Consider the following 26,066-nt stretch of genomic DNA (forward strand, 5'->3'; position numbering starts at 1 on the left):
ACACAGACACCATAGGAAAAGACTACAATGTGAAGAAAAAAATTTTTTTCTTGAGGTTTATACGGGCCTTTAGCACTCTTAAATTCTAAAAGTAGAGAAAGTAATTTTTATGATCTGAATATTTGTGCATCTTTCTTACTGTCACACAGTTAGAAATTTTTTACCTCCTTTACCTCCTATATATTAGGGATTTCCTGCCACCTGGTGTTCAGAAAGGACACTGTAATTGGTAGGAACTCACAGTCCCAATAGTACTAAAAGCTAACATGCTAGATTACAAAAATTTTCTACCAAAACGAAAAAACATCCAATAGACTTAATATCCAAAGAAACTAAGATGACTCATGAGAACGTCTTTGTCTTCGCTTATGTCCTTTCTCCTGTTTGGGTATATACCGTCCCTCGATATCTCCGCCCAAACCACTCCTATTTATCTCTTGTTCTTCTTTCAAAATGAAGTAATACATGTATACAGGTTAAAATGTCAAAGAGTTCTACGAACTTTATAATAAAAAACAATATTTCTATGCCATATTCCTTCACATTGTCAGTTCCTACTTCTCAGAAAGAGCAATTTTTAATTCTTTCAGCTGCTTTTTCTAACATGCCTCCACATTTCTAAATAACTGTTCTTTCTTGATTTTTTAATTCTAGGCATTCTCTTTTTATTCCTACAATAAAAGATGAAGATTTACCTCTCTAAGGGTCACACCATTATATTCTTTCCCAAACAGGCTTTCTCATTCTTTTCAATGTGGATAGGCTGAGCATGTTCCACATCTTTAAGTTCTGCTCCTTTTTGATTCACAGTTCTGTCTTTAAATAATTTCTTTCTTCTTGCATTTTACTATAAGCAGTCAAGAGAAACCAGGCTGCTCCTTCAATACTTTGCTTAGATATTTCCTCAGCTAATTTTTTTACTCACAAGTTCTACCTTCCACAAAACACTAGGACATGAACACCATGTCTGGATTATAAGCCTGTCACAGTTTTCTCAGAACCAAATAGGGAAAGAGGGTTGGGTGGTGGGGGTAAGTGTGTCCATTTGTACAATATGTATATTTTTCTTACTCCCTCAGTTTTTCGCATGGAAACCTCACCCTCAGTTGTACACAGTATTCCCAATCCAGAGCCTCTCCGAATCTATCTTTCCAGTGAGTGAAGCTCTGGTTTTCTTCCAGGAGAGAGAATGAACAGGCACTGAGCTACTTTGAATAGAGGAGGAAGTCTGTGATCCTGAGACCTTTGACAAACCTCTAACCTGTTCCACTATATTTCGGCCCCACTTTCAGCGGGGCTCTGCAGCATGAATCAGTTTGCTGCTGGGCTTTCCTAACTGCTGATGGCGTTTTCAATTTTCTTCTGCTATGTCAGCTATCTCTCATCCACATGCCTTCCAGATTCCCAATTTTATGACTCTTCTCTTTCATCTCTCCCATTCTATGTGTCTATGTGAGTTTATGCCTGTTCTTATCCCTCTACTTTCATTTTAGTGAAGTATCAAGAGGGACTGATGATAAGCATATGTATTTAGTTAGCCATTTTTTAACTAGAATTAACTCATGTTTATTCTTCAAGGACAAACTCAAATGTTATAACTTTTCCTGACCCCTCCTACAGAGTTAATTGTTCCATCATACATATTCTCATAGCATTTTATATGTGGTTATAATAGCATTTACTATGCTTTAGTATAATTATTTTTTGAGGGACTCCTAATTATAATCCCCTTAAGAACCATCAGTATATAATACTATTATATTACATAGTGTAGTTTCTTTTTCATTGTGGATTTGAAAAACTGAATTGAGCCAATAGAAATGAATTTTCATCACCTCTAGTTAGTACCTGAAATTGAGGCTTAAATGGTCTTTTAAAACATTCCTATTTGACTTTGAGGGGCCTTGAAATAGTGTCTGAATATACTGCCGTCTATGTATGTAACACCATCCCAAAGGATGTTTAACTTAAGACACTCTGCAGCCAGGCTTATTGTTAACTTGAGATTGAGAATACTTCTGTCTCAGCCACATAGCCAACTTTGAAAATAAGAAGCAGGTTTGCTTGCAAAGAAGGGTGATGTGGTCAAAGAAACAGTACTCATTGGTTATGTGGAATATGTGATACTCTGCTATAGTGACAGAGAAGATCCAAGAATGTGATAGTTTTAAGGCATCACAGCTGATCAACAGTATCAAAATCCAAGTACAAATAAACGATTTTCCCTGGAAAAGGGAAATACTAAACTCCACTCTGTGCCAAATAATATGCTAGGCCCTTTACATTATGATCTCAGTTTTACAGTTGAGGGATTTGAAGCTCAGAAAGTCTAAGGTCAACTAAAATCCTTTTCTGAGCACCTTCCTTCTTATGCTAAATGCCCTTCCTCTGTGCTATTATTGTACCCTGTATATATCTTTATCTTAACACTTATCATATTCAAATGACACTGTGTTTATTTATCTATCTCCCCCATTGGACAGCTCCTCAAGGGTAGGAACAGGGTCTTATTCTCCAATACAAGGTCTTGAACAAGAACTCTCTCAATAAATGTTTGTTGGACTGCAGATCTGAGCTCGGAATTCAAGCCCAAATCTGTCTTGTTCATCATCACAGGCATATATCCAGATATCAAGATAGTCACTCTGCTTTAAGAAACCTTTGGGAAGGAAAAATAAGCATTTCTGAAAACTTTAGCAGATTTGGTTTGGGGGCTGGTTTTTCTTTTTTCTTTTTTTTGCAGTGTGTGGGCCTCTCACTGTTTTGGCCTCTCCCGTTGTGGAGCACAGGCTCCGGACGCGCAGGCTCAGCGGCCATGGATCACGGGCCCAGCCGCTCCGCGGCATGTGGGACCTTCCCAGACCCGGGGCATGAACCCGTGTCCCCTGCATCGGCAGGCGGACTCCCAACCACTGCGCCACCAGGGAAGCCCAGGGGCTGGTGTTTTTTTAGATTTGGTTTTTTATATTGAGAAAAGCTGATATTTTGGAAACTTTTCCTACCAACAAAAAATGGAAGAAAAGAGTAAACTGAAAAATTAAGGCTTAGACATACATCAAAGGAGAGATGTCAAGAATGTGGGTTGCTTTCTTTTCCAGGGGCGTTATGGGTGTGCATCATTTTAAATCCACATTGCAAATTGGAGGAAAAATCCTGTTGGCTGCAGCAGCTGCAGAAGTGGAATGACCTGGATGTCTGTCCCCTGGAGGATGGGAACTATGGGCATGAGCTGCCCAACATCACCAACGCACTGCCCCAGAACGCCAGTCACCGTTCAGGTGAGCCAGATATCATTTTAGCGTCTTCATGCCTGGAACTCCAAAAGGTCGGAGGGTAAAGCCTGAGAACAAAGGTGGCTGGACAACTTTTGGACTGTCAGAATTGTCATCCTAAATAAGAAAAGCCTGTTCTTTTGTTTGTCTTGAAATGCCAAACCTTAAATAAGGGTGAGCTTGTATCTTTGACATTGAGGATGCTGTCCTTTTCCACATCTAGAGTGTCCTTACAGTGCCCAGCATAAATTCCTAGAGCGCTCTTCATGAATCCTCTTTACCCTTCAAGTTTTTCATGACTAATGGATCTTGGCCTCAGTTGGGGTTGGTTTTAGCTCAGAAGACCTACCTCAAGGGAATGATAGAAGACCTGGGAGAAAAAAAAAAAAAAACTTAAAAAAAAGTCCTGACAATTGCCTTTCTTACTTACTTTTCTCTGTTTTCCTCAAATTTTTATACAGCAGATTTCTAGGAGGGGGTCATCGTTCCGAGATATGGCTAGGACTCTTGCTCCATTTTAAGACAAATCCAGTACAGTGATATTGTACCCTCTGCCTTTTGAGCCCACTGACCAGGTATCACTGGACATCGACATTCACATCAGCTTTAGTTCATGTAACTCAGGCCATTTGCTGTTGGCAATTGATTGCTCTTTAGCCCATGGGGATCCTTTATTGGTAGATTTTATCAGACATTGATTTTACATGTCCTCCCTTTTATTTTAAGTGATAAATCTACTGATATTTTTAACCTCTAGGAGGAAATCACTTAAATTATTGTTCTTGCTTGGTCTTCATCTGCTGTACCATAATTGATTAGCAGTGTATTTAAGGCAACCAAGGTAATGAGAGATGAAAAGCCTACAACTTTGCCACTTGAAGCTACCCTTTGCTGGCATTCATCTAACCTCCACAACACAGGAATGTATCCTTTTAGTATTGACTTTGGTTTGGCATAGAGAGAGTCACATGTGTATAAACACATGCCTCCTGTCTGGCAGTTTCTTCCTTGTCACAGTATACTGGTGACAGTATATTTGAGAATGTTGTTTCCTCTTAAGTCTTCTCAAGCTGTGGCTGATTTATCTCTCACATCTCTTTACCTTTGGGCCTGATGGAGCAATAGGCATCCTGCTTATTCTTCATTGCCATTTCTACATCATTGTCCTACCCTCCTTCCTAAAATACCCCCCAGCTTTAAAGTCAGTGCTGTTAAAATATGCTGTCTGCTGCCCTCCAGGTTTTGGTCGTTTGACCTCTGGGGCAATCCCCCTCATTCCTTGAAGATTTTTGGTTACTGGCTCACTAACACTACTCTCTGCCTCTACTTCTGTCATGATTCTTGATCATTTAAATAGCCACATAGATGGTACTTTCAGTATTCTAGTCTTTCAGTTCTTTGACCTCCTCTCTTTTAATAGTCTATCTTCTATCATAACTTAGCTATGCAACCCCAAGATCATACCCTAAAGCTTGCCATTACCAATAAGTACACCTTCTTCACAATCGCAATTTCAAGCAGCTCTAATTAGCACCACCAGTCTTACTAGGTTATTTTCTCTGTTATTCCAGTAATTCTTTGACCCACTAGGAGTTTTGATGCTATCACTTTTCCATCCTTGTGGTAGCCTCATTTTCCTTCTTATCCCGATTAGATTCCTCGGTGCATCATTATAATCACTACCTTGCATACATAGTCAACCCCCTCGTTCCCTTAGTTACACTCACATAGCAAAACCCTAACCTTAGTAGTTCAGTCTAACTTTCTGGTTACTTGGTGCTCACACCCACACAGCTGAACATGGTGGAGAGAAACATGACTATGATAACTGGTCTTATCTTAAGTTTATGACCACTAGTCTCAAGTGGGTCCATAGTATTGTGCAGACATCAACTACATTTCCCTAGTCTGTGCCTTCTTTCAGTCTTCTAAATTACTATTTCACACCATCTTTTCCTTAAAACTTTCTATACTTTCTCCCCATCCTCACTTTCATCCTGAAGACTTGCTTCCTGTTCACTGAGAATATAGAAGCAATCAGAAGAGAATTTCCAAAACTCTATCACCACATCTGCTTCTGTCTCTACCCATCTACTCTGCCTCTTCTGCTGTTTTTGTTTGTGCTTCTAAGTGCAAACCCTCCACTTGTTCTTGAGATCTTATTCCTTTTATCTAGGACATCACCCCAGGAACTATCTGTACTCTCTCCTGCGTCACAGGTTTTTGTGGATTATTCCTCTGAGTATACAAGCACATTGTTTTATCTTTCATCCCAAAACAAAACAAAGCAAAAAACATTCCTGTTGACCCCACATGACTCTCTGTCTACCACCTTGTTTCTCTGAGGTAGTAGAAATAAGTGGTAGAATTAAGAAGAATGCTCAGAAGAATATTATATATTTATCTTCTCTACTTCTTCTGCTCTTATTCTCTCTTCAACTCATTCCAGTCAGGCTTTCATCCCTTCAGTACTGAAACATCTCTTCTACTGGTCACTAACGCTAACCATTGCTAAATCTAGTTCTCAGTCAGAATCTTACTTGACCCATCAGCAGTATTTGTCACAATCGATCACTCTCTCCTTCAAACACCTTATTTCCAAGACACTACTCTCTTGGTTCTCCTCTTCATTGGCCCCTCCTTCTCAGTCTCCTTTACTGTCTCCCCACCACTTCCCAACCTAAAATGCTAGAGTACCCAGGGCTCAGTTATCAAACCACTTCTCTTTCTATATTTACTCCCCTGGTAATTGCATTGTTTTACTAATCATCTATATACTAACAACATCCAGATTTATATCTCTTGCCCAGACTTTTCCTCTCAACTCCAGATTTACATGTTCATCTACCTTTTTGATGTTTCAGCTTAGATATTAATAGGATCTCAGTAGGATTTCTTACCCCTCTAGCCCCACCCAAACCTGCTCCTCCTGCAGTCTTCCCTGTCTCCATATATGACAAGTCTATGTTAAAAACCTTGGAGTCATCCTTGATTCTTCTCTTTCTCATCCCAGATCTAATCCACGAGCAAATCCTATTACCTTTACCTTCAAAATATATCCAGGGTTCATTTACTCTCATCACCTCCACTGCTTGTTACTCTGAACAGATTCATCGTCTTTCACAAATTATTGCAGTGGCCTCCTAACTGCTTCCATCGTAAAGTCTGTTCTCAATACTGCTGCCAGTTGTCCTTTTAAAATGCAAATCAGATCATATACCTTCAATGGCTCAATGACCTCCAGTGACTTCTCATCTTTGCCTCATGGCCCAGAAGGCCCTCCATGGTCTGGTTTCCTAGTATCTCTCTGGCTTCATCTCCTATGACTTTCCTGCTTATTTACTCCATTCTAGGTACACTGGCCTCCTCACTACCCTCAAACACTCCAAATATGTTCCCACCAGTAGCACTTGCTGTTCCTTTTGCCTAGGATGCTCTTCCCTTAGTTATATCTGAGGCTTGCTCTTCAGTTCCTTCAGGTCTCTGTTCACATGTTACCTTATTAAAAACCATGCTATATAAAACAATAACCCCCACCCAATACCAGCTTGCCTTTCTCCCTAACTTTGCTTTAGTCTCTTCCTTAGCGCTCATAACCATCTTATATATTTACTATACTATACATTCATTTAACTGTCTCTCCCCATTTGAATATAAAGGTCCATGAAGCCAAGGACTTCTTATATCCTCAATACCTAGAACAGTACCTGCCATGTAGTAGGCAGTCATTATTTGCTGACTTCATGAAATACAAAACATATTGGGAGCCTAATCCCCACTGTGGGCTGAGCAGACCCACGGTGGATTCTCAGTTTAGCAGGAGAGGGGCTCCGACTGCAGCCAGTAGAAGGGTCGTTGTGCTTCAGCTGAGGGGTGACATGAAGGAGAAGCAATTTCAGTAAATATTGTCAGTGCTATTCTGATTTAATCCTCTGAGCCTGCACTCTGAGGAATATACAGGTTTCTGAAGAGATGACCAGATTCCAAGGACTTTTGCTTAGTAGACGAATATGTTCATTTCTTTCATGTTCAGTCTGAATCCTCTGACTTTCCCTCCCAGTAATTTTGCACAGGCTCAGTAGATGCACAACTCATTTGGGCATCTCGGGAAATACCTGTATTTCAGTTCTTGATCCCAAAATAGTTTCAACTGTTCTTAGTCTGGCAGAGAGTTAAATGATCGTTTATGTTTTCATTTCCTTAAATGTCACTTCCATGAGTCCTCCTATATCCACATTTTATGATTGTATCTTCCATTTGGTCTTCCTACACACCACCCTGAAGAATTGAGCTTACTTTGTCTACTGTTTCCCTGCAGCCCTTTTCCTGAAGAGAGATGGCATGGTAGGACTCCAATGAGAAAACAATTTAGTCTTTTGTCAGCATCAATTTTTCTTATGGGAGAACAAGGTTGTAAGCTTGCAGACACTAGTGTGATAAAGATACCAGAATACACAGGGCTTCAGCTCTTTTTCAGCTTTTATATCCATGTCACAGAAGTACTTAGTCTGATGTGGGTCATGCTGTAAAAGAAACAGGTTATGGGTTGGCCAGGGACATTACCTAGCTGCTTCTCTGTTCCTCTGGCTTCTATAGAAGCAGTTTGTATCCTCATAATTGAGCAGCTGAGCACCACGGTCCCTCCTCTCTTTCATGTGTTTCTGGGTCCTACGAGAAACTGGTCTTCAGCCATAGATCTATGTAGAAAGGTTTTCCCATAGAGGGCACAGACACACTAAAAGCTATCCAATAAAGAAGCAACACAACGAACACCCAGACAGATGGCAGAGTGACTGCTGTCACTAACTATACACTATTCTTCTGCCATTCCTCCCACCCTGAAGAAGACACAGGAGCTAGAGCTTCAGATTACCCATCATTGAACTGCTGCATTTCTTTCTTTCCCCAGATTCTTTATCCAGACCAAGGCGGACAGTGTTCACTAGAGCCATCGAGGGCCGTGAATTGCATTGGCAGGACAGCCACTTACAGCGAATAATCAGCAGTGATGTATATATAGCTCCTGCCTGCCAGCAGGAAAGTGAGAGACTACTCTTTAATTCCCAAGGCCAGCCACTGTGGCTTGGTAAGTGTACCTGTCCTACTCTCAGAATTTCAGAGCCCTCTCTCACCTCATGCCAAGCTTGAGTGAGCCATCTGCATAGGTACCAGCAACACAACTACACTTTGGACAGTCTTCATACAGATCTTCTGGGGCCTTGACTAGGGCCTCAGGGTAGTTATGTGTAGCCTGGGCGATTTGCATATGTACAAGTGAGGTACAGTAACCTCAAATAGAGGGATTTATATTGTTTCCTAAGTTTGGGGAGGGGAAAGGAGTTAGTAAATCTGAAAGAGTACTAACAAAATCATTAGACATTAGTTCACAGGCTCTCTTAGTCAGCAGTTACTGAGCAACATTGTAATCGACTCTGAAATTACATATTTTGCTGAAAAGGCATGAACTTTGAAACTTAAATTACTCTGTACTAGTGGCTAAGGCACTATCTGCATTTGTCACCAAGCTGTCTTCCTTTCCTCATTCCTTCCGTCATCATAACAGAATAGAGCTGTTCCATTGTGAGTTTAAACCCTCCTCTAGCCTCTGTCAATCTGTTCTTGACTTTATTACAGAATGGCCATTCCAAACTAGACACTTCTAAAAAATACGCATTTTCTGAGTCTTAACGACAATTGCGTACATTTTTATTATCATCTCCCAATTCCCTACCTCCATCCCTCACCCCATATCTTTGTCTTTCACAAGATCTTGCTGAATCCACCTGAAATTCCCTTTGATTATATTTCTTCTTCTCTGATCTAACACTTCTAAAACATATATATAACAAGCATGAGAAAAAATATAACCTCATTAATAAACAAAGATGCAAATCAAAACAACACTGAATTATCATGTTTCAATTGTCAAATAGTCAGAAATTTTATAAATAAAGATAATTAGGTTTTGGTAGAGGAGAGGTTACATGTAGGAGAGGTAATCTCATATACTACTGGTAGGAATGTAAATGCTTACAACATTTCAACAACATTTATCAAAAGCCTTTAAAATACATTCATAGCCCTTGATCCAGGAATTCTACCTCTAGGAATTTATCCTGAGCTATAATTAACTAAGAATAAGCATAAAGTTATGGGGCTTATTAGAGCATGGATGTATAATGTACAGAGGAGAAAAATTGGAAGCAATCTAAATGTCCAACAATAGGGGATTGATTGACTTAATGGGTAGTATGTATATTCAGTGGAATGATATGTAATCATTTTTAATGTTATAGAAGTGTATTTAATATGGGAAAATATTTACAATATGTTATTAAGTGGAAAAACCTAGTTACAAAACAATAATTAAAATATCCCATTTTTATTAAAATTAAATAGAAAAGTCTGGATATATATTTTTTTCATAAAATGAAATATGAAACTAGAAATAATGGTTATCTCCAATCTTTGTTTTATCTATATTTTCAAATTTTCTATAACTATTTGTATAATTTTTAATGTTATCTTAAAAGAAATCACAAAATAAAACGTAAATCTCATTATAATCACTTCCCCATTTATAAGACTTTGGTAGTCATTTGTTATACCTAAGGTAAATCCAAACTCCTTAGTATGGCATCCAAAGCTCTTAACATCCCAGACTCTACCTTTCCAGGCTATCTCTAGCCACATAACCTAACTCCACACAGAACTATTTGCCGTACTCTGAAGATGTTATCTAGAATACTTTTTATGCTTTTACTTATACGCCTCTGTTTATATGTTATCTATAAAGGCAACCAGGAATGCCTTTCCCTGCTTGTCTACATATTTAAAATATTACTTGCCCTACAAAGGCTATAGCTCAAATATTATTTTCTTTCTGTGTATATTTCTATCATGTCATTTCTTTTCAACTGTTTTATAATGATATGTTTATGTATCATTTGTGAGCACTTTGAGGAAAGTGACCATTTCTTATTCATCTTTGTAGCTGCTTTGCCCAGCATGCTACCTGGCATTTAATAGGTTCTCAGGAAGCATAGGATTAATAAACAAATGAGGCCTTTCCCTCTATAAAGGCAGTTTGTTGCTACATTGCCTTCCTGTAGTACATGTTCACAAAGAGGTACAACATTTTATTATCCTAGTTCTTTGTCCCTTTCTACACCAAACCACTACACTGGGGCTGCAGGGTGTCTCCTTGGAGGTAGTACGTGTGACTTACTCAACTTTCTATCCCTAAAAGGTAAGATACAATTTCTGGTACACAGTAGATGTCAGGTTGAATTTGAGGAACTGAACTGAATACAGTTTCCCTTTGTCAAGCATGAATTTTCCTGATTTGAAAATTTAACTCAATCAAAATATTTTCTTCTCATCTGGTAGAGCATGTGCCTACAGCCTGTGCTCGGGTTGATGCCCTGCGTTCCCATGGTTACCCAAAAGAGGCCCTCAGACTCACAGTGGCCATTATCAATACTCTGAGGTTGCAGCAGCAACGGCAGCTGGAAATCTACAAGCATCAGAAGAAAGGTATAGTGATCCAGAGCCATCTTAACTCCTTAGGCTGAGGCTGAGGAGGACCCTCAGGGGCTGCAAGGCCTAGTACTTAATTTTCATTAAGTTTCCTGGTGTTACAGGGCTTAGGGGATTCTAGGTCGTTCTCCTTGCTGTGTGGAGTGCCTCACTTTACCTCTATGAATATCAGTTTTCTTATCTGTAAAATGGGAATAATAATGCTGGCCTGCCTCTCTCACAGGACAGTTGAATCCACTAAGATCTGGTATGAGAAGATCTGTAAAGCTGTATCTACATATGTGTGCTGTCAGCAGGCAGCCTACATGCACACCACATGCCTCAGAGCTGGATGATGAGCTTGTGACCAGTCTCATCAACCCAGAGCAAGACAGTGAGGGAAGCTTTACTTTGAGTTTCAGGGCCAGTGTCTGAAAGAGACTGGTGAAGAGACTAATGGAGAGACCGGGCAGGGACAGAGAGCAGTGTGTCTCTATCACTCTCTGAAACCTTGACCTGCTTGTTTCCAGAACTGTTGCAGAGAGGAACCACAACGATCACAAACCTAGAAGGCTGGGTGGGCCACCCCCTGGATCCCATTGGCTGCCTGTTTCTCACTTTGACTGAGGCCTGCCGCCTGAATGATGATGGCTATCTGGAAGTGTCAGGTACAGGGGTCAGCCCAAGGCAAGCCGAAACTGCCCTTGGGAGCTCTCTTCTCCTCCATGACAGAGGCTGTTTTACCCCTCTTGCAGCCTTTTGGTCTCTTATCCAAACTGGACCTCCCCTGAGAGGTTTTCTTGGGATTGCTCTCTTTCCCACCTTCCTTTCCCACTCTGTGGACTGGCCCTGTCCTACTCACCCATTTTACTGTGCCAGCCTCAGTCTTCCTTTGCTCCTCTCACTTCCCTACCGTGTGAATGCCTAAAGAGTAATCCAAGGGGAATAAGAAGGGCTAGGGGGATTTGAGGAGTCAGAGGCCAAGTAGTCCTCAGAGTCTGGAAGGGGGAAAAAACTTCCATCAGCAGTGTGTATACCTTGCGTAATACTCTCACGTTCCCCTTGAACATTCTCCTTTATGGTGGTTTTGTACCAAATTTACAAAACAGAAATAAAAGAGAAGTAATTTAATAAAGTCTCAAAGTAGCAAGGACTTGAGACAGAACTGATTCTTCTTTCCTTTATGCTATCACTGTATTGTATACATACATCTGTTACGGTATTTAGCACACTGCATTACAATCTGTTTACAAGTAAGTATCTCTTACTAGACTGTCAGGCCCCTGAACGCAGAAATTATGACTTATCATTGTGATCCTAGCACTTAGGGCAGTAACTCCCATTTAATAGTCTTCCATAAATATTTACCAGATGGAGGAAGGGGAAAGGAAAGAAATTAAGACTCTGGCTTTTACACCTGTGCTCTCCTCCTGAAACTCTGAACCCAAAGGTGGACCATATAAAGTACTAATAACATAAAAGTTGCAAATGTCACAAAAGTAATAGTTTAACTGGATGGATTTGGATTTCTGTGGGTAGAGATACAAGGGGTGGCCCCAATGCAAGGTAGGGGCTACCCTATCTTCCCTCTGATCCCCTGAAAAAGGACTCATCATCTTTGGTCTGTTTCATCTGCACAATGACACTTACATCTTGAAAACCTGAAGTTGTACTTGGGGTTTATGTACCATAGACATACACTTAGCTCCTTCCACATACCAGGCCCTGGAGATGCCTCAGGCAGTAAGATAAAGTCTCTTTCCTTTAAGGTTCTTACATTCTAGTGAAGAGACAGACACAAAAATAGTTAATTAGTATTACATAACATTCTAGCAAAAGATTAGTATGATTGTATTCTTCCCCAGCTGGCCTAGCCAGATAATGCATTAGGAAGGAGTTAGGAATCTTTGTAACCCTGTATAACCTTTTTTCAGTATATTTGTCTTACTGTTCTCGTGTTTGACTCAGCTTCCCTGTGTTAGCTCTTGACCAAGCTGTCTTCCAAAGTGTTGGGGGAAGAGAGGCAGAAAAATCCATGGGGCCTGACCTACCGAATCCGGTGCCCTGTTGTCCTCAGATATGAATGAAAGCAGAGCCCCTGTGTACCAGCATGTGCCTGTGGCTGCAGGCTGCCCAGACAGCAGTGAGTCCTACCTGTCATTGGCCATGGAAGTTGCTCTGATGGGGATGGGTCAACAGAGGGTGATGCCTGAAGGCCTCTACGCACAGGACAAGGTGTGCCGTAATGAGGAGCAGCTCCTGAGTCGACTCCAGGAGCTGCAGCTGGATGATGAGCTAGTGCAAACACTGCAGAAGCAGTGCATCTTACTCCTGGAAGGTAAGTAGAGAAGGGGCTATTGTCACCGAGTCTTAGGCCTGTGACTCTGGGTTCCCCTCGCTAACAGAGCACAGGTATAGCAACATTTTTAACGTTAAAGTATAGTGAAGGTTCTTATGGCTAGCAAACACATGTGGGATCCTAAGGCTCAAGTCCAGGCAGACAAATAAAAGCATACAGATAAATAACTGGCTGGCTTATCGTCTTCCTGCAGGAGGCCCCTTCAGCGGTCTGGGAGAAGTCGTCCACCGAGAGAGTGTTCCCATGCATACCTTTGCCAAGTATTTGTTCTCAGCTCTGCTGCCTCATGATCCAGACCTGTCCTATAAGTTAGCCTTACGTGCCATGAGGTGGGTAGCCCTTTCCTAGCCCAAATGCCTCCACTAAACCAGAAGTCTCAGATGTTCTTTTTCTTTGTTTATCTCACTTTCTTCTCTTTCACTCTTTCTCTATTCGATTGGACCTGCCATCAGCCTGCCCTAAAATGCTTCAGATATTTTCCTACGATCTAGGATTCCTATCTGGGATGCCTTGCTGGTGACGCACTTGCTCCCTGGCTGCATTCTCAGTGAACTGTCTGAGGAAGTCTCTGAATTTTTAACAGATATAGAGCACCCAAGGCCTGAGTCTCTTTGTTCTGGGCCCAGTTTGGCAGCTTCACAAGGGGTTTGAGCCTTTCCTTACCTAACTGAGAAATGGTTCCCAGGCATAGGTCACCAGATACATCTGGGGAAGTAGAAGTAAGTCTTTCTATATCAAGACTTGAGAACAATGAGCTATGGGCATCCTGTTTCCAAACTAGAATAGGATCCTTGGTTCAGGCAGGTGGACCTCTAGGATGCAGCAGAACATACAGAAGAAGAATTTTAGTTAGGCTCTAAGGCTGAGAAAGCTCCTCAGCTCAACCAGAAAGGACTGCTGAGGATTACTTGGCATATATTTCTTATGCTTTTAAAAATAATCTTATGGTTTTTGAACTGTCTTTCAAATCCATTTGCAGTAAGAACTATTCATCTTGAGTTCTACAAGTGCCCAGGCACTCACCTCATATAAGTACGGTACCATAGGTTTTAAAACCTTCAAAGTTCTTCATTAACCCTTTCCTGCCCAATTCCTCCCCAGCAAAGAACAAGCTGCTCTAAGGTGGCTCCAGATGGCAAGGGTCTGGGTGATAGCTTATGACTCTCCCTGGGTCTTCTAGGTTACCTGTTCTAGAAAACTCAACTTCTGCAGGCGACACTTCCCACCCTCACCATATGGTATCTGTGGTGCCCAGCCGTTACCCTCGCTGGTTCACGCTTGGACACTTGGAATCACAGCAGTGTGAACTGGCCTCCACCATGCTGACTGCTGCCAAAGGTGAGCATAGAAAGACCTAAGGCTCCAGCACCCCCAGTATGCCTGCCCAGAGAAGCTATCTGTCCTCCCCTAAGCACTTATAGTGATAGGGATCCTCACTTTGATTACTGCTATTAGAATGAACACCTGAGTCCAAGCCAAAGTTTTGCTGTAGTTACTAATTGTAGGACTCTGAGTACAGAGAATCAGATCATCTTTAAGGTAACTTCTAAATCTAACCTTCCATATGATAAAGTCACTTTACCTTTCTAAGCCTCTGCTTTAAAAATCTATAAAATGGGGGGCTTCCCTGGTGGCGCAGTGGTTGAGAGTCCGCCTGCCGATGCAGGGGACATGGGTTCGTGCCCCGGTCCGGGAAGATCCCACATGCCGCGGAGCAGCTGGGCCCATGAGCCATGGCCGCTGAGCCTGCGCGTCCAGAGCCTGTGCTCCGCAACGGGAGAGGCCACAACAGTGAGAGGCCCGCTTACCGCAAAAAAAAAAAAAAAAAAAAAAAAATCTATAAAATGGGGATCATTGTCAATGACCTGTCAGCTTCCCAGGGCCATTGGAAGATCTACTGAAGTGATGGAGCTCCAGATCTCTTTACAGATATGAGAGTTTATGATTTTTCTAGGGCCCCTGGTCAAAAGATAAGCAGTCCAGAGTGACTCAGGCTTTTAAGCTCACATACTTCATGTTAGTTATGTAGGTTTTATCACTAAGAGAAGTGAAAATAAGCCCCTGAGAAGTTATAATAAAATACTAGCTACCATGGACTATGAATATTTTTCCAATACCAGGAAACTACATGAGTTTTTTAAAGCACTTTTTAAATTTAAAATTACTTTATGTTGTGTCTTCTTATTGCAAAAAAAATGCATGCTCATTGTAGAAAAGATAAAAGATACAGATAAATCAATATAAAAATGATCAAAAAACCAATACAAAAATTAAACAAAATATGATCAGTCAGTTTACAGAAAAGAAGATACAGATGACTTTTAAACAATTAAAATGCCTGGCCTCACTGGAGAAATACAAATTAAAATTACCCTGAGATAACATTTTTCACAAATCTTATTGGCAAAAGTAATAAATTTGACAATAGTCATCCATGTCGGAAGTGGGGGTGGCAGTGGCCTGGCATGGAGTGCCTTTTCCAAGCAGGATAAGGATGACTGCAAATCCAGGATGCTCAATGACCTCAAGCACAAGAAATATGGAGAAAATTATACCAAGGCACATCATAATCAAATTGCTTAAAACCAGTGATAAAAGGGAAAATCTTACTTAAAAGCAACTAGAGGGAAAAAATACACATTACATAAAAAGGACAAAAGATAAGTATGAGAGCAGGTTTCTCATTAGAGGCAGTGTAAGCCAGAAGACAGTGGAGAAAAATCTTTAAAGTACTTTTTAAAAAAACTTTTGACCTAGAATTCTATACCAGTGAAAATATCTTTCAAAAACAAAGGTGAAATAAAAATCTTTTCCAGACAACCACAGTTGAATTAGAGATCAATAATAAAAAGATATATGGAAAATCCACCGAAGTTTTGGAAATTAAACCACACACTTCCATATAACTCATTGGACAAAGGGAAAATAACACAAGAAAATTAGAAAATATTTTAAACTGAATGAAAAAGCACAACATATAAAAATGTGTGGATTGGATCTAAAGCTTTACTTAGCAGGAAATTTTTAGCACTTAATACCTATATTTGAAAAGAAGAAAGGTTTCAAATCAGTGATCTCAGATTCTGCCTTAAGAAGCCAGAAAAGGAAGAGCAGATGAAACCTAAAGTAAGCAAAAGAAAAGAAATAATAGAGATTAGAACAGAAATCAATGAAATAAACTATAGAAAAACAGACAAAATCAATGAGACAAAAAGCTGTTTCTTTGAAAAGATAAATAAAATTGAAATCTTTGTCCAGACTGATCAAGAAAAAAATTACCAATATCAAGAATGGGAAAAGTGACATCACAACAAATTCTAAAGGCATTAAAATGTTAATAAGGGAATATTATGAATAACTTTATGCTATAAATTAAACAACATAATGAAATAGACTAATTTCTTCATAGACGCAAACTACCAAAGTTCACTCAAAAATAAATAAGAATTAGCTAGGTATATACCCAAAAGAATTGAAAACATGGACTTAAACAGATTATTTGTACACCAATATTAATAGCAGCACTATTCACAGTAGCCAAAAGTTGGAAATAACTCAGGTATCCGTGAACAGGTGAATGGATAAACAAAATGGAGCATATGCACACAACGGAATATTATTTAGCCATAAAAAGGAACGAAATTCTGATATATGCTACAACATGGGTGAGCCTTGGAAACATTATGCTAAGTGAAATAAACCAGACACAAAAAGACAAACATTGTATGATTCCACTTATATGAGTTACCTAGAATAGCCACAGTGAAGAAATAGTATGCTAAGCTAGTGGTTGAACATTTGATGAGGAACAGGATATTTACATAGTTTCAAAGTATCTACAAATTTGGGATGATAAGAAAGTTCTGGAAATAGTGGTGATGGTTGCACAACAATGTGAATGTCTTTAATGTCACTGAATTGTAGCCTTAAATGGTTAAAATGGTAAATTTTATTATGTTTATTTTACCACAGTAAAAAGAAAAGAATTTCAAAGAAATTGAATTGGTAGTTAAAAACCTTTGAAAGAAAAGAAAGAAAATCCAGGACTAAATGGTAAATTCTACCAAACATTTAAGGAAAACATAACAATTCTGTATAAACTCTTGCAGAAAATTGAAGAGGAGGAAGTATTTCCCAGCTCAGTCTATAAAATCAGCATTATCTTCACACCAAAATCAGACAAAAAACTATTATAAAAAAGAAAAGTCAGAATAATATCTCTCATGAGCATAGGTGCAAAAAATCTTAATAAAAATTGTAACAGATTGAATCCAATAATGTATAAAAAAGGATAATATATTGTAATAAGTAGGGTTTACCCCCAAGAATGCAAGGCTGGTTTAACATTCAAAAATCAATCACTGTATTTCACCATACTAATAGAGTAAAAAAGAATACCCATATGATCATCTCAGTAATATGGAAAAAGAACCTGATAAAATCCAACATTTATTCCTAATAAAAACTGTTAAAACCCTCAACAAACTAGGAATAGAAGGGAACTTCTTCAACATGATAAAGGGCATCTATGATACAGCTACCCTTATACTTAATGGTAAAAGACTGAATGTTTTCTTCCTAACATCAAGAACAAGGCAAAGATGTTTACTTTCACCTCTTCTATTTCAATATTATACCGATGATTTTAGCCAGTACAATAAAACACTAAAAAGAAGTAAAAGCTATCCAGATTAGAAAGGAAGAAGTAAAACTGTCTTTATTCTCTGATGACATTGATTGTCTATGTAGAAAATCCTATGGAGTCTACAAAAAGCTATTAGAACTAATAATAGATTTAGCAATGTTTCAGGGTACAAGATCAATATACAAAAATCAATGGTATTTCAATATACCAGCAACAATCAGAAACTGAAATTTTTAAAATTATCATTATAACATCAAGAAAACATGAAATACTTGAGAATAAACCTAGCAAAATATGTACAAGAAAATCATACAATGAAGATCGTAAAACATTGCTGAGAGAAGTTAAAGAAAACCTAAATAAATGGGACATACTGCACTCATGGATTGGAAGACAGTATTATTAAGATGTTGATTCTCTACAATTTGATATATAGATTCAGTGCTATCCAAATCAAAATCCTAATAGGCTTTTTGGAGTAGAAATCGATAATCTGATTCTGAAATTCGTATGGAAATTCAAAGGACCTAGAGTAGCCAGAAACAACGTTGTGAAAGAAAAATAAAGGGGGATGACTAACACCACCTGATTTCAAGACTTATTATAAAGCTGTAGTAATCAGCAAAGGGTTATTGGTGTAAAGATACACAAATAGATCACTGAAAGAAAATAGAGTCCCAATACAGATCCACATATATGTGGCCAATCTATTTCAGTAAAGGGGCAAAACCAATTCAGTTGAAGAAAATGAAGGTCTTTCAACAAGTGGTAAAACATACACAAAAATTAGCTCATGATGGATCAAGGACCTAAATGTAAAAGCTAAAACTATAAAACTTTTAGAAGAAAACACAGGACAAAATCATTTTCATTTTTAGTTAGGCAAAGATTTCTTAAATACAACACTAAAAGCACAATCCATAAGAGAAAAAAATTGATAAATTCGACTTACCAAATTAAGAACTTCTGCTCTGTGAAAGTTACTATTGAGAATGAAAAGATAAGCCACAGAGGGGGAGAAATATTTGCAAATCACATATTTCATAAAGGACTTGCATCCAGAATATGTAAAGAACTCTCAAAACACAATAATAAGAAAATGAACAACCCATTTTTATTTTTTTTTTCATTTTAACATCTTTATTGGAGTATAATTGCTTTACAATGGTATGTTAGTTTCAGCTTCACAACAAAATGAATCAGTTATATATATACATATGTTCCCATATCTTTTCCCGCTTGCGTCTCCCTCCCTCCCACCCTCCCTATCCCACCCCTCCAGGCGGTCACAAAGCACCGAGCTGATCTCCCTGTGCTATGCGGCTGCTTCCCACTAGCTATCTACCTTACATTTGGTAGTGTATATATGTCCATGCCTCTCTCTGGCTTTGTCACAGTTTACCCTTCCCCCTCCCCATATCCTCAAGTCCATTCTCTAGTAAGTCTTTGTCTTTATTCCTGTTTCACCCCTAGGTTCTTCATGACATTTTTTTTTCTTAAATTCCATATATATGTGTTAGCATACGGTATTTGTCTCTCTCTTTCTGACTTACTTCACTCTGTATGACAGACTCTAGGTCTATCCACCTCATTACAGATAGCTCAATTTCGTTTCTTTTTATGGCTGAGTAATATTCCATTGTATATATGTGCCACATCTTCTTTATCCATTCATCCGATGACGGACACTTAGGTTCATTCCATCTCCGGGCTATTGTAAATAGAGCTGCAATGAACATTTTGGTACACAACTCTTTTTGAATTATGGTTTTCTCAGGGTATATGCCCAGTAGTGGGATTGCTGGGTCATATGGTAGTTCTATTTGTAGTTTTTTAAGGAACCTCCATACTGTTCTCCACAGTGGCTGTGTCAATTTACATTCCCATCAACAGTGTAAGAGGGTTCCCTTTTCTCCACACCCTCTCCAGCATTTATTGTTTCTAGATTTTTTGATGATGGCCATTCTGACTGGTGTGAGATGATATCTCATTGTAGTTTTGATATGCATTTCTCCAGTGATTAGTGATGTTGAGCATTCTTTCATGTGTTTGTTGGCAGTCTGTATATCTTCTTTGGAGAAATGTCTATTTAGGTCTTCTGCCCATTTTTGGATTGGATTGTTTTTTGTTATTAAGCTGCATGAGCTGCTTATAAATTTTGGAGATTAATCCTTTGTCAGTTGCTTCATTTGCAAATATTTTCTCCCATTCTGAGGGTTGTCTTTTGGTCTTCTTTATGGTTTCCTTTGCTGTGCAAAATCTTTTAAGTTTCATTAGGTCCCATTTGTTTATTTTTGGTTTTATTTCCATTTCTCTGGGAGGTGGGTCAAAAAGGACCTTGCTGTGATTTATGTCATAGAGTGTCCTGCCTATGTTTTCCTCTATGAGTTTGATAGTTTCTGGCCTTACATTTAGGTCTTTAATCCATTTTGAGCTTATTTTTGTGTATGGTGTTAGGGAGTGATCTAATCTCATACTTTTACATGTACCTGTCCAGTTTTCCCAGCACCACTTATTGAAGAGGCTGTCCTTTCTCCACTGTACATTCCTGCCTCCTTTATCAAAGATAAGGTGATCATATGTGTGTGGGTTTATCTCTGGGCTTTCTATCCTGTTCCATTGATCTATATTTCTGTTTTTGTGCCAGAACCATACTGTCTTGATTACTGTAGCTTTGTAGTGTAGTCTGAGGTCAGGAAGCCTGATTCCTCCAGCTCTGTTTTTCGTTCTCAAGATTGCTTTGACTTTTCGGGGTCTTTTGTGTTTCCATACAAATTGTGAAATTTTTTGTTCTAGTTCTGTGAAAAATGCCAGTGGTAGTTTGATAGGGATTGCATTGAATCTGTAGATTGCTTTGGGTAGTAGAGTCATTTTCACAATGTTGATTCTTCCAATCCAAGAACATGGTATATCTCTCCATCTATTTGTATCATCTTTAATTTCTTTCATCAGTGTCTTATAATTTTCTGCATACAGGTCTTTTGTCTCCTTAGGTAGGTTTATTCCTAGATATTTTATTCTTTTTGTTGCAGTGGTAAATGGGAGTGTTTTCTTGATTTCACTTTCAGATTTTTCATCCTTAGTGTATAGGAATGCCAGAGATTTCCGTGCATTAATTTTGAATCCTGCTACTTTACCAAATTCATTGATTAGCTCTAGTAGTCTTCTGGTAGCATCTTTAGGATTCTCTATGTATAGTATCATGTCATCTGCAAATAGTGACAGCTTTACTTCTTCTTTTCTGATTTGGATTCCTTTTATTTCCTTTTCTTCTCTGATTGCTGTGGCTAAAACTTCCAAAACTATGTTGAATAAGAATGGTGAGAGTGGGCAACCTTGTCTTGTTCCTGATCTTAGTGGAAATGCTTTCAGTTTTTCACCATTGAGGACGATGTTGGCTGTGGGTTTGTCATATATGGCCTTTATTATGTTGAGGAAAGTTCCCTCTATGCCTACTTTCTGCAGGGTTTTTATCATAAATAGGTGTTGAATTTTGTCAAAAGCTTTCTCTGCATCTATTGAGATGATCATATGGTTTTTCTCCTTCAATTTGTTAATATGGTGTATCACGTTGATTGATTTGCGTATATTGAAGAATCCTTGCATTCCTGGAATAAACCCCACTTGATCGTGGTGTATGATCCGTTTAATGTGCTGTTGGATTCTGTTTGCTAGTATTTTATTGAGGATTTTTGCATCTATGTTCATCAGTGATATTGGCCTGTAGTTTTCTTTCTTTGTGACATCCTTGTCTGGTTTTGGATTCAAGGTGATGGTGGCCTCGTAGAATGAGTTGGGGAGTGTTCCTCCCTCTGCTATATTTTGGAAGAGTTTGAGAAGGATAGGTGATAGCTCTTCTCTAAATGTTTGATAGAATTTGCCTGTGAAGCCATCTGGTCCTGGGCTTTTGTTTGTTGGAAGATTTTTAATCACAGGTTCAATTTCAGTGCTTGTGATTGGTCTGTTCATATTTTCTATTTCTTCCTGATTCAGTCTTGGCAGGTTGTGCCTTTCTAAGAATTTGTCCATTTCTTCCAGGTTGTCCATTTTATTGGCATAGAGTTGCTTGTAGTAATCTCTCATGATCTTTTGTATTTCTGTAGTGTCAGTTGTTACTTCTCCTTTTTCATTTCTAATTCTATTGCTTTCAGTCTTCTGCCTTTTTTTCTTTATGAGTTGGCTAGTGGTTTACCAATTTTGTTTATCTTCTCAAAGAACCAGCTTTTAGTTTTATTGATCTTTGCTATCATTTCCTTCATTTCTTTTTCATTTATTTCTGATCTGATCTTTATGATTTTTCCTTCTGCTAACTTTGGGGGTTTTTTTTGCTGTTGTTCTTCTTTCTCTAATTGCTTTAGGTGCAAGGTTAGGTTGTTTATTCGAGATGTTTCCTGTTTCTTAAGGTAGGATTGTATTGCTATAAACTTCCCTCTTAGAACTGCTTTTGCTGCATCCCATAGATTTGGAGTCGTCGTGTCTCCATTGTCATTTGTTTCTAGGTATTTTTTTATTTTCTCTTTGATTTCTTCAGTGATCACTTCGTTATTAAGTAGTGTATTGTTTAGCCTCCATATGTTTGGATTTTTTACAGATCTTTTCCTGTAATTGATATCTAGTCTCATAGCCTTGTGGTCGGAAAAGATACTTGATACAATTTCAATTTTCTTAAATTTACCAAGGCTTGATTTGTGACCCAAGATATGATCTATCCTGGAGAATGTTCCATGAGCACTTGAGAAAAATGTGTATTCTGTTGTTTTTGGATGGAATGTCCTATAAATATCAATTAAGTTCATCTTGTTTAATGTATCATTTAAAGCTTGTGTTTCCTTATTTATTTTCATTTTGGATGATCTGTCCATTGGTGAAAGTGGGGTGTTAAAGTTCCCTACTATGAATGTGTTACTGTTGATTTCCCCTTTTATGGCTGTTAGTATTTGCCTTATGTATTGAGGTGATCCTCTGTTGGGTGCATAAATATTTACAATTATTATATCTTCTTGGATCGATCCCTTGATCATTATGTAGTGTCCTTCTTTGTCTCTTCTAATAGTCTTTATTTTAAAGTCTGTTTTGTCTGATATGAGAATTGCTACTCCAGCTTTCTTTTGGTTTCCATTTGCATGAAATACCTTTTTCCATCCCCTTACTTTCAGTCTGTACGTGTCTCTAGGTCTGAAGTGGGTCTCTTGTAGACAGCAAATATATGCGTCTTGTTTTTGTATCCATTCAGCCAGTCTATGTCTTTTGGTTGGAGCATTTAGTCCATTGACATTTAAGGTAATTATCGATATGTATGTTCCCATTCCCATTTTCTTAATTGTTTTGGGTTCGTTATTGTAGGTCTTTTCCTTCTTTTGTGTTTCTTGTCTAGAGAAGTTCCTTTAGCAGTTGTTGTAGAGCTGGTTTGGTGGTGCTGAACTCTCTCAGCTTTTGCTTGTCTGTAAAGGTTTTAATTTCTCCATCAAATCTGAATGAGATCCTTGCTGGGTAGAGTAATCTTGGTTGCAGGTTTTTCTCCTTCATCACTTTCAATATGTCCTGCCACTCCCTTCTGGCTTGCAGAGTTTCTGCTGAAAGATCAGCTGTTAACCTTATGGGGATTCCCTTGTGTGTTATTTGTTGTTTTTCCCTTGCTGCTTTTAATATGCTTTCTTTGTATTTAATTTTTGACAGTTTGATTAATATGTCTTGGCATATTTCTCCTTGGATTTATCCTGTATGGAACTCTCTGTGCTTCCTGGACTTGATTAAGTATTTCCTTTCCCGTATTAGGGAAGTTTTCAATTATAATCTCTTCAAATATTTTCTCAGTCCCTTTCTTTTTCTCTTCTTCTTCTGGAACCCCTATAATTCGAATGTTGGTGCGTTTAATGTTGTCCCAGAGGGGTCTGAGACTGTCCTCAGTTCTTTTCATTCTTTTTTCTTTATTCTGCTCTGCATTAGTTATTTCCACTATTTTATCTTCCAGGTCACTTATCCATTCTTCTGACTCAGTTATTCTGCTATTGATCCCATCTAGAGTATTTTTCATTTCATTTATTGTGTTGTTCATCATTGTTTGTTTCATCTTTAGTTCTTCTAGGTCCTTGTTAACTGTTTCTTGCATTTTGTCTATTCTATTTCCAAGATTTTGGATCATCTTTACTATCATTATTCTGAATTCTTTTTCAGGTAGACTGCCTATTTCCTCTTCATTTGTTAGGTCTGGTGGGTTTTTATCTTGCTCCTTCATCTGCTGTGTGTTTTTCTGTCTTTTCATTTTGCTTATCTTACTGTGTTTGGGGTCTCCTTTTTGTAGGCTGAAGGTTCGTAGTTCCTGTTCTTTTTAGTGTCTGTCCCCAGTGACTAAGGTTGGTTAAGTGGGTTGTGTAGGCTTCCTGGTGGAGGGTACTAGTGCCTGTGTTCTTGTGGATGAGGCTGGATCTTGTCTTTCTGGTGGGCAGGTCCACGTCTGGTGGTGTGTTTGGGGGTGTCTGTAGACTTATTATGATTTTGGGAAGCCTCTCTGCTAATGGGTGGGGTTGTGTTCCTGTCTTGCTAGTTGTTTGGCATAGGATGTCCAGCACTGTAGCTTGCTGGTCGTTGAGTGAAGCTGGGTGCTGGCGTTGAGATGGAGATCTCTGGGAGATTTTTGTCGTTTGATATTATGTGGAGCTGGGAGGTCTCTTGTGGACCAGTGTTCTGAAGTTGGGTCTCCCACCTCAGAGGCACAGCACTAACTCCTGGCTGCAGCACCAAGAGCCTTTCATCCACAGGGCTCAGAAGAAAAGGGAGAAAAAGTAGAAAGAATTAGTAGAAGTAGAAAGAAAGGAGGGAGGGAGCAAGGAAGGAAGGAGGGAAGGAAGAAAAGAAGAAAGAAGATAAAGTAAAATAAAATAAAGTAAGATAAAATATATGAAGTTATTAAAATAAAAAAATAATTAAGAGGAAAAAAAACCAAGAAAACGGATGGATAGAACACAACAAATGGTGGAAGCAAAGCTATACAGACAAAATCTCACACAGAAGCATACACATACACACTCAGAAAAAGAGGAAAAGAGGAAAAAATCATAAATCTTGCTCTCAAAGTCCACCTCCTTAATTTGGGATGGTTCGTTGTCTATTCATGTATTCCACAGATGCAGGGTACATCAAGTTGATTGTGGATATTTAATCCACTGCTTCTGAGGCTGCTGGGAGAGATTTCCCTTTCTCTTCTTTGTTCTCACAGCTCCCAGGGGCTCAGCTTTGGATTTGGCCCCGCCTGTGCGTGTAGGTCCCCGGAGGGCGTCTGTTCTTTGCTCAGACAGGACGGGGTTAAAGGAGCCGCTGATTCGAAGGCTCTGGCTCACTCAGGCCGGGGGGGGGGGGGGGCGGTAGGGAGGGTCACGGAGTGTAGGGCGAGCCTGCGGCGGCAGAGGCCGGAGTGACATTGCGCCAGCCTGAGGCGCGCCGTGCGTTCTCCCGGGGGAGTTGTCCCTGGATCACGGGACCCTGGCAGTGGCGGGCTGCACAGGCTCCCCGGAAGGGGGGTGTGGATAGTGACCTGTGTTCGCACACAGGCTTCTTGGTGGCAGCAGCAGCGGCCTTAGCGTCTCATGTCTGTCTCTGGGGTCCGCACTTTTAGCCGCAGCTCGCGCCCGTCTCTGGAGCTCCTTTAAGCAGCGTTCTTAATCCCCTCTCCTCGCGCACCAGGAAATAAAGAGGGAAGAAAAAGTCTCCTGCCTCTTCGCAGGTCCAGACTTTTCCCTGGACTCCCTCCCGGCCAGCCGCGGTGCACTAACGCCCTGCAGGCTGTGTTCACGCCGCCAACCCCAGTCCTCTCCCGGCGCTCCGACTGAAGCCCGAGCCTCAGCTCCCAGCCCCGCCCGCCCCGGCGGGTGAGCAGCCAAGCCTCTCGGGCTGGTGAGTGCCGGTCGGCACCGATCCTCTGTGCGGGAATCTCTCCGCTTTGCCCTCCACACCCCTGTTGCTGTGCTCTCCTCCGCGGCTCCGAAGCTCCCCCCGCTCCGCCACTCGCAGTCTCCGCCCGCGAAGGGGCTTCCTAGCGTGTGGACACTTTTCCTCCTTCACAGCTCCCTCCCGCTGGTGCAGGACCCGTCCCTATCCTTTTGTCTCTGTTTATTCTTTTTTCTTTTGCCCTACCCAGGTACGTGGGGGGGGGGGGGGGCGTTTCTTGCCTTTTGGGAGGTCTGAGGTCATCTGCCAGCATTCAGTAGGTGTTCTGTAGGAGTTGTTCCACGTGTAGATGTATTTCTGGTGTATCTGTGGGAAGGAAGGTGATCTC

General features: G+C 39.8%; 1 protein-coding gene across 1 annotated transcript in view; it reads left to right on the forward strand.

Annotated features, from left to right (window-relative positions):
- The window catches only part of ZSWIM5 (zinc finger SWIM-type containing 5), a 262,868-nt gene that overhangs the window by 215,349 nt on the left and 21,453 nt on the right, over positions 1-26,066 (forward strand). The window contains exons 5-11 of the mRNA XM_030869954.2: positions 3,099-3,278; positions 8,182-8,358; positions 10,662-10,808; positions 11,321-11,458; positions 12,868-13,128; positions 13,343-13,478; positions 14,330-14,487. Coding sequence (XP_030725814.1) covers positions 3,099-3,278; positions 8,182-8,358; positions 10,662-10,808; positions 11,321-11,458; positions 12,868-13,128; positions 13,343-13,478; positions 14,330-14,487 — 1,197 coding nt within the window. The remainder of the gene's footprint in view (positions 1-3,098; positions 3,279-8,181; positions 8,359-10,661; positions 10,809-11,320; positions 11,459-12,867; positions 13,129-13,342; positions 13,479-14,329; positions 14,488-26,066) is intronic.

The sequence above is a fragment of the Globicephala melas genome, chromosome 1 (assembly GCF_963455315.2).
Source record: "Globicephala melas chromosome 1, mGloMel1.2, whole genome shotgun sequence".
In the NCBI taxonomy this organism is placed as follows: domain Eukaryota; kingdom Metazoa; phylum Chordata; class Mammalia; order Artiodactyla; family Delphinidae; genus Globicephala; species Globicephala melas.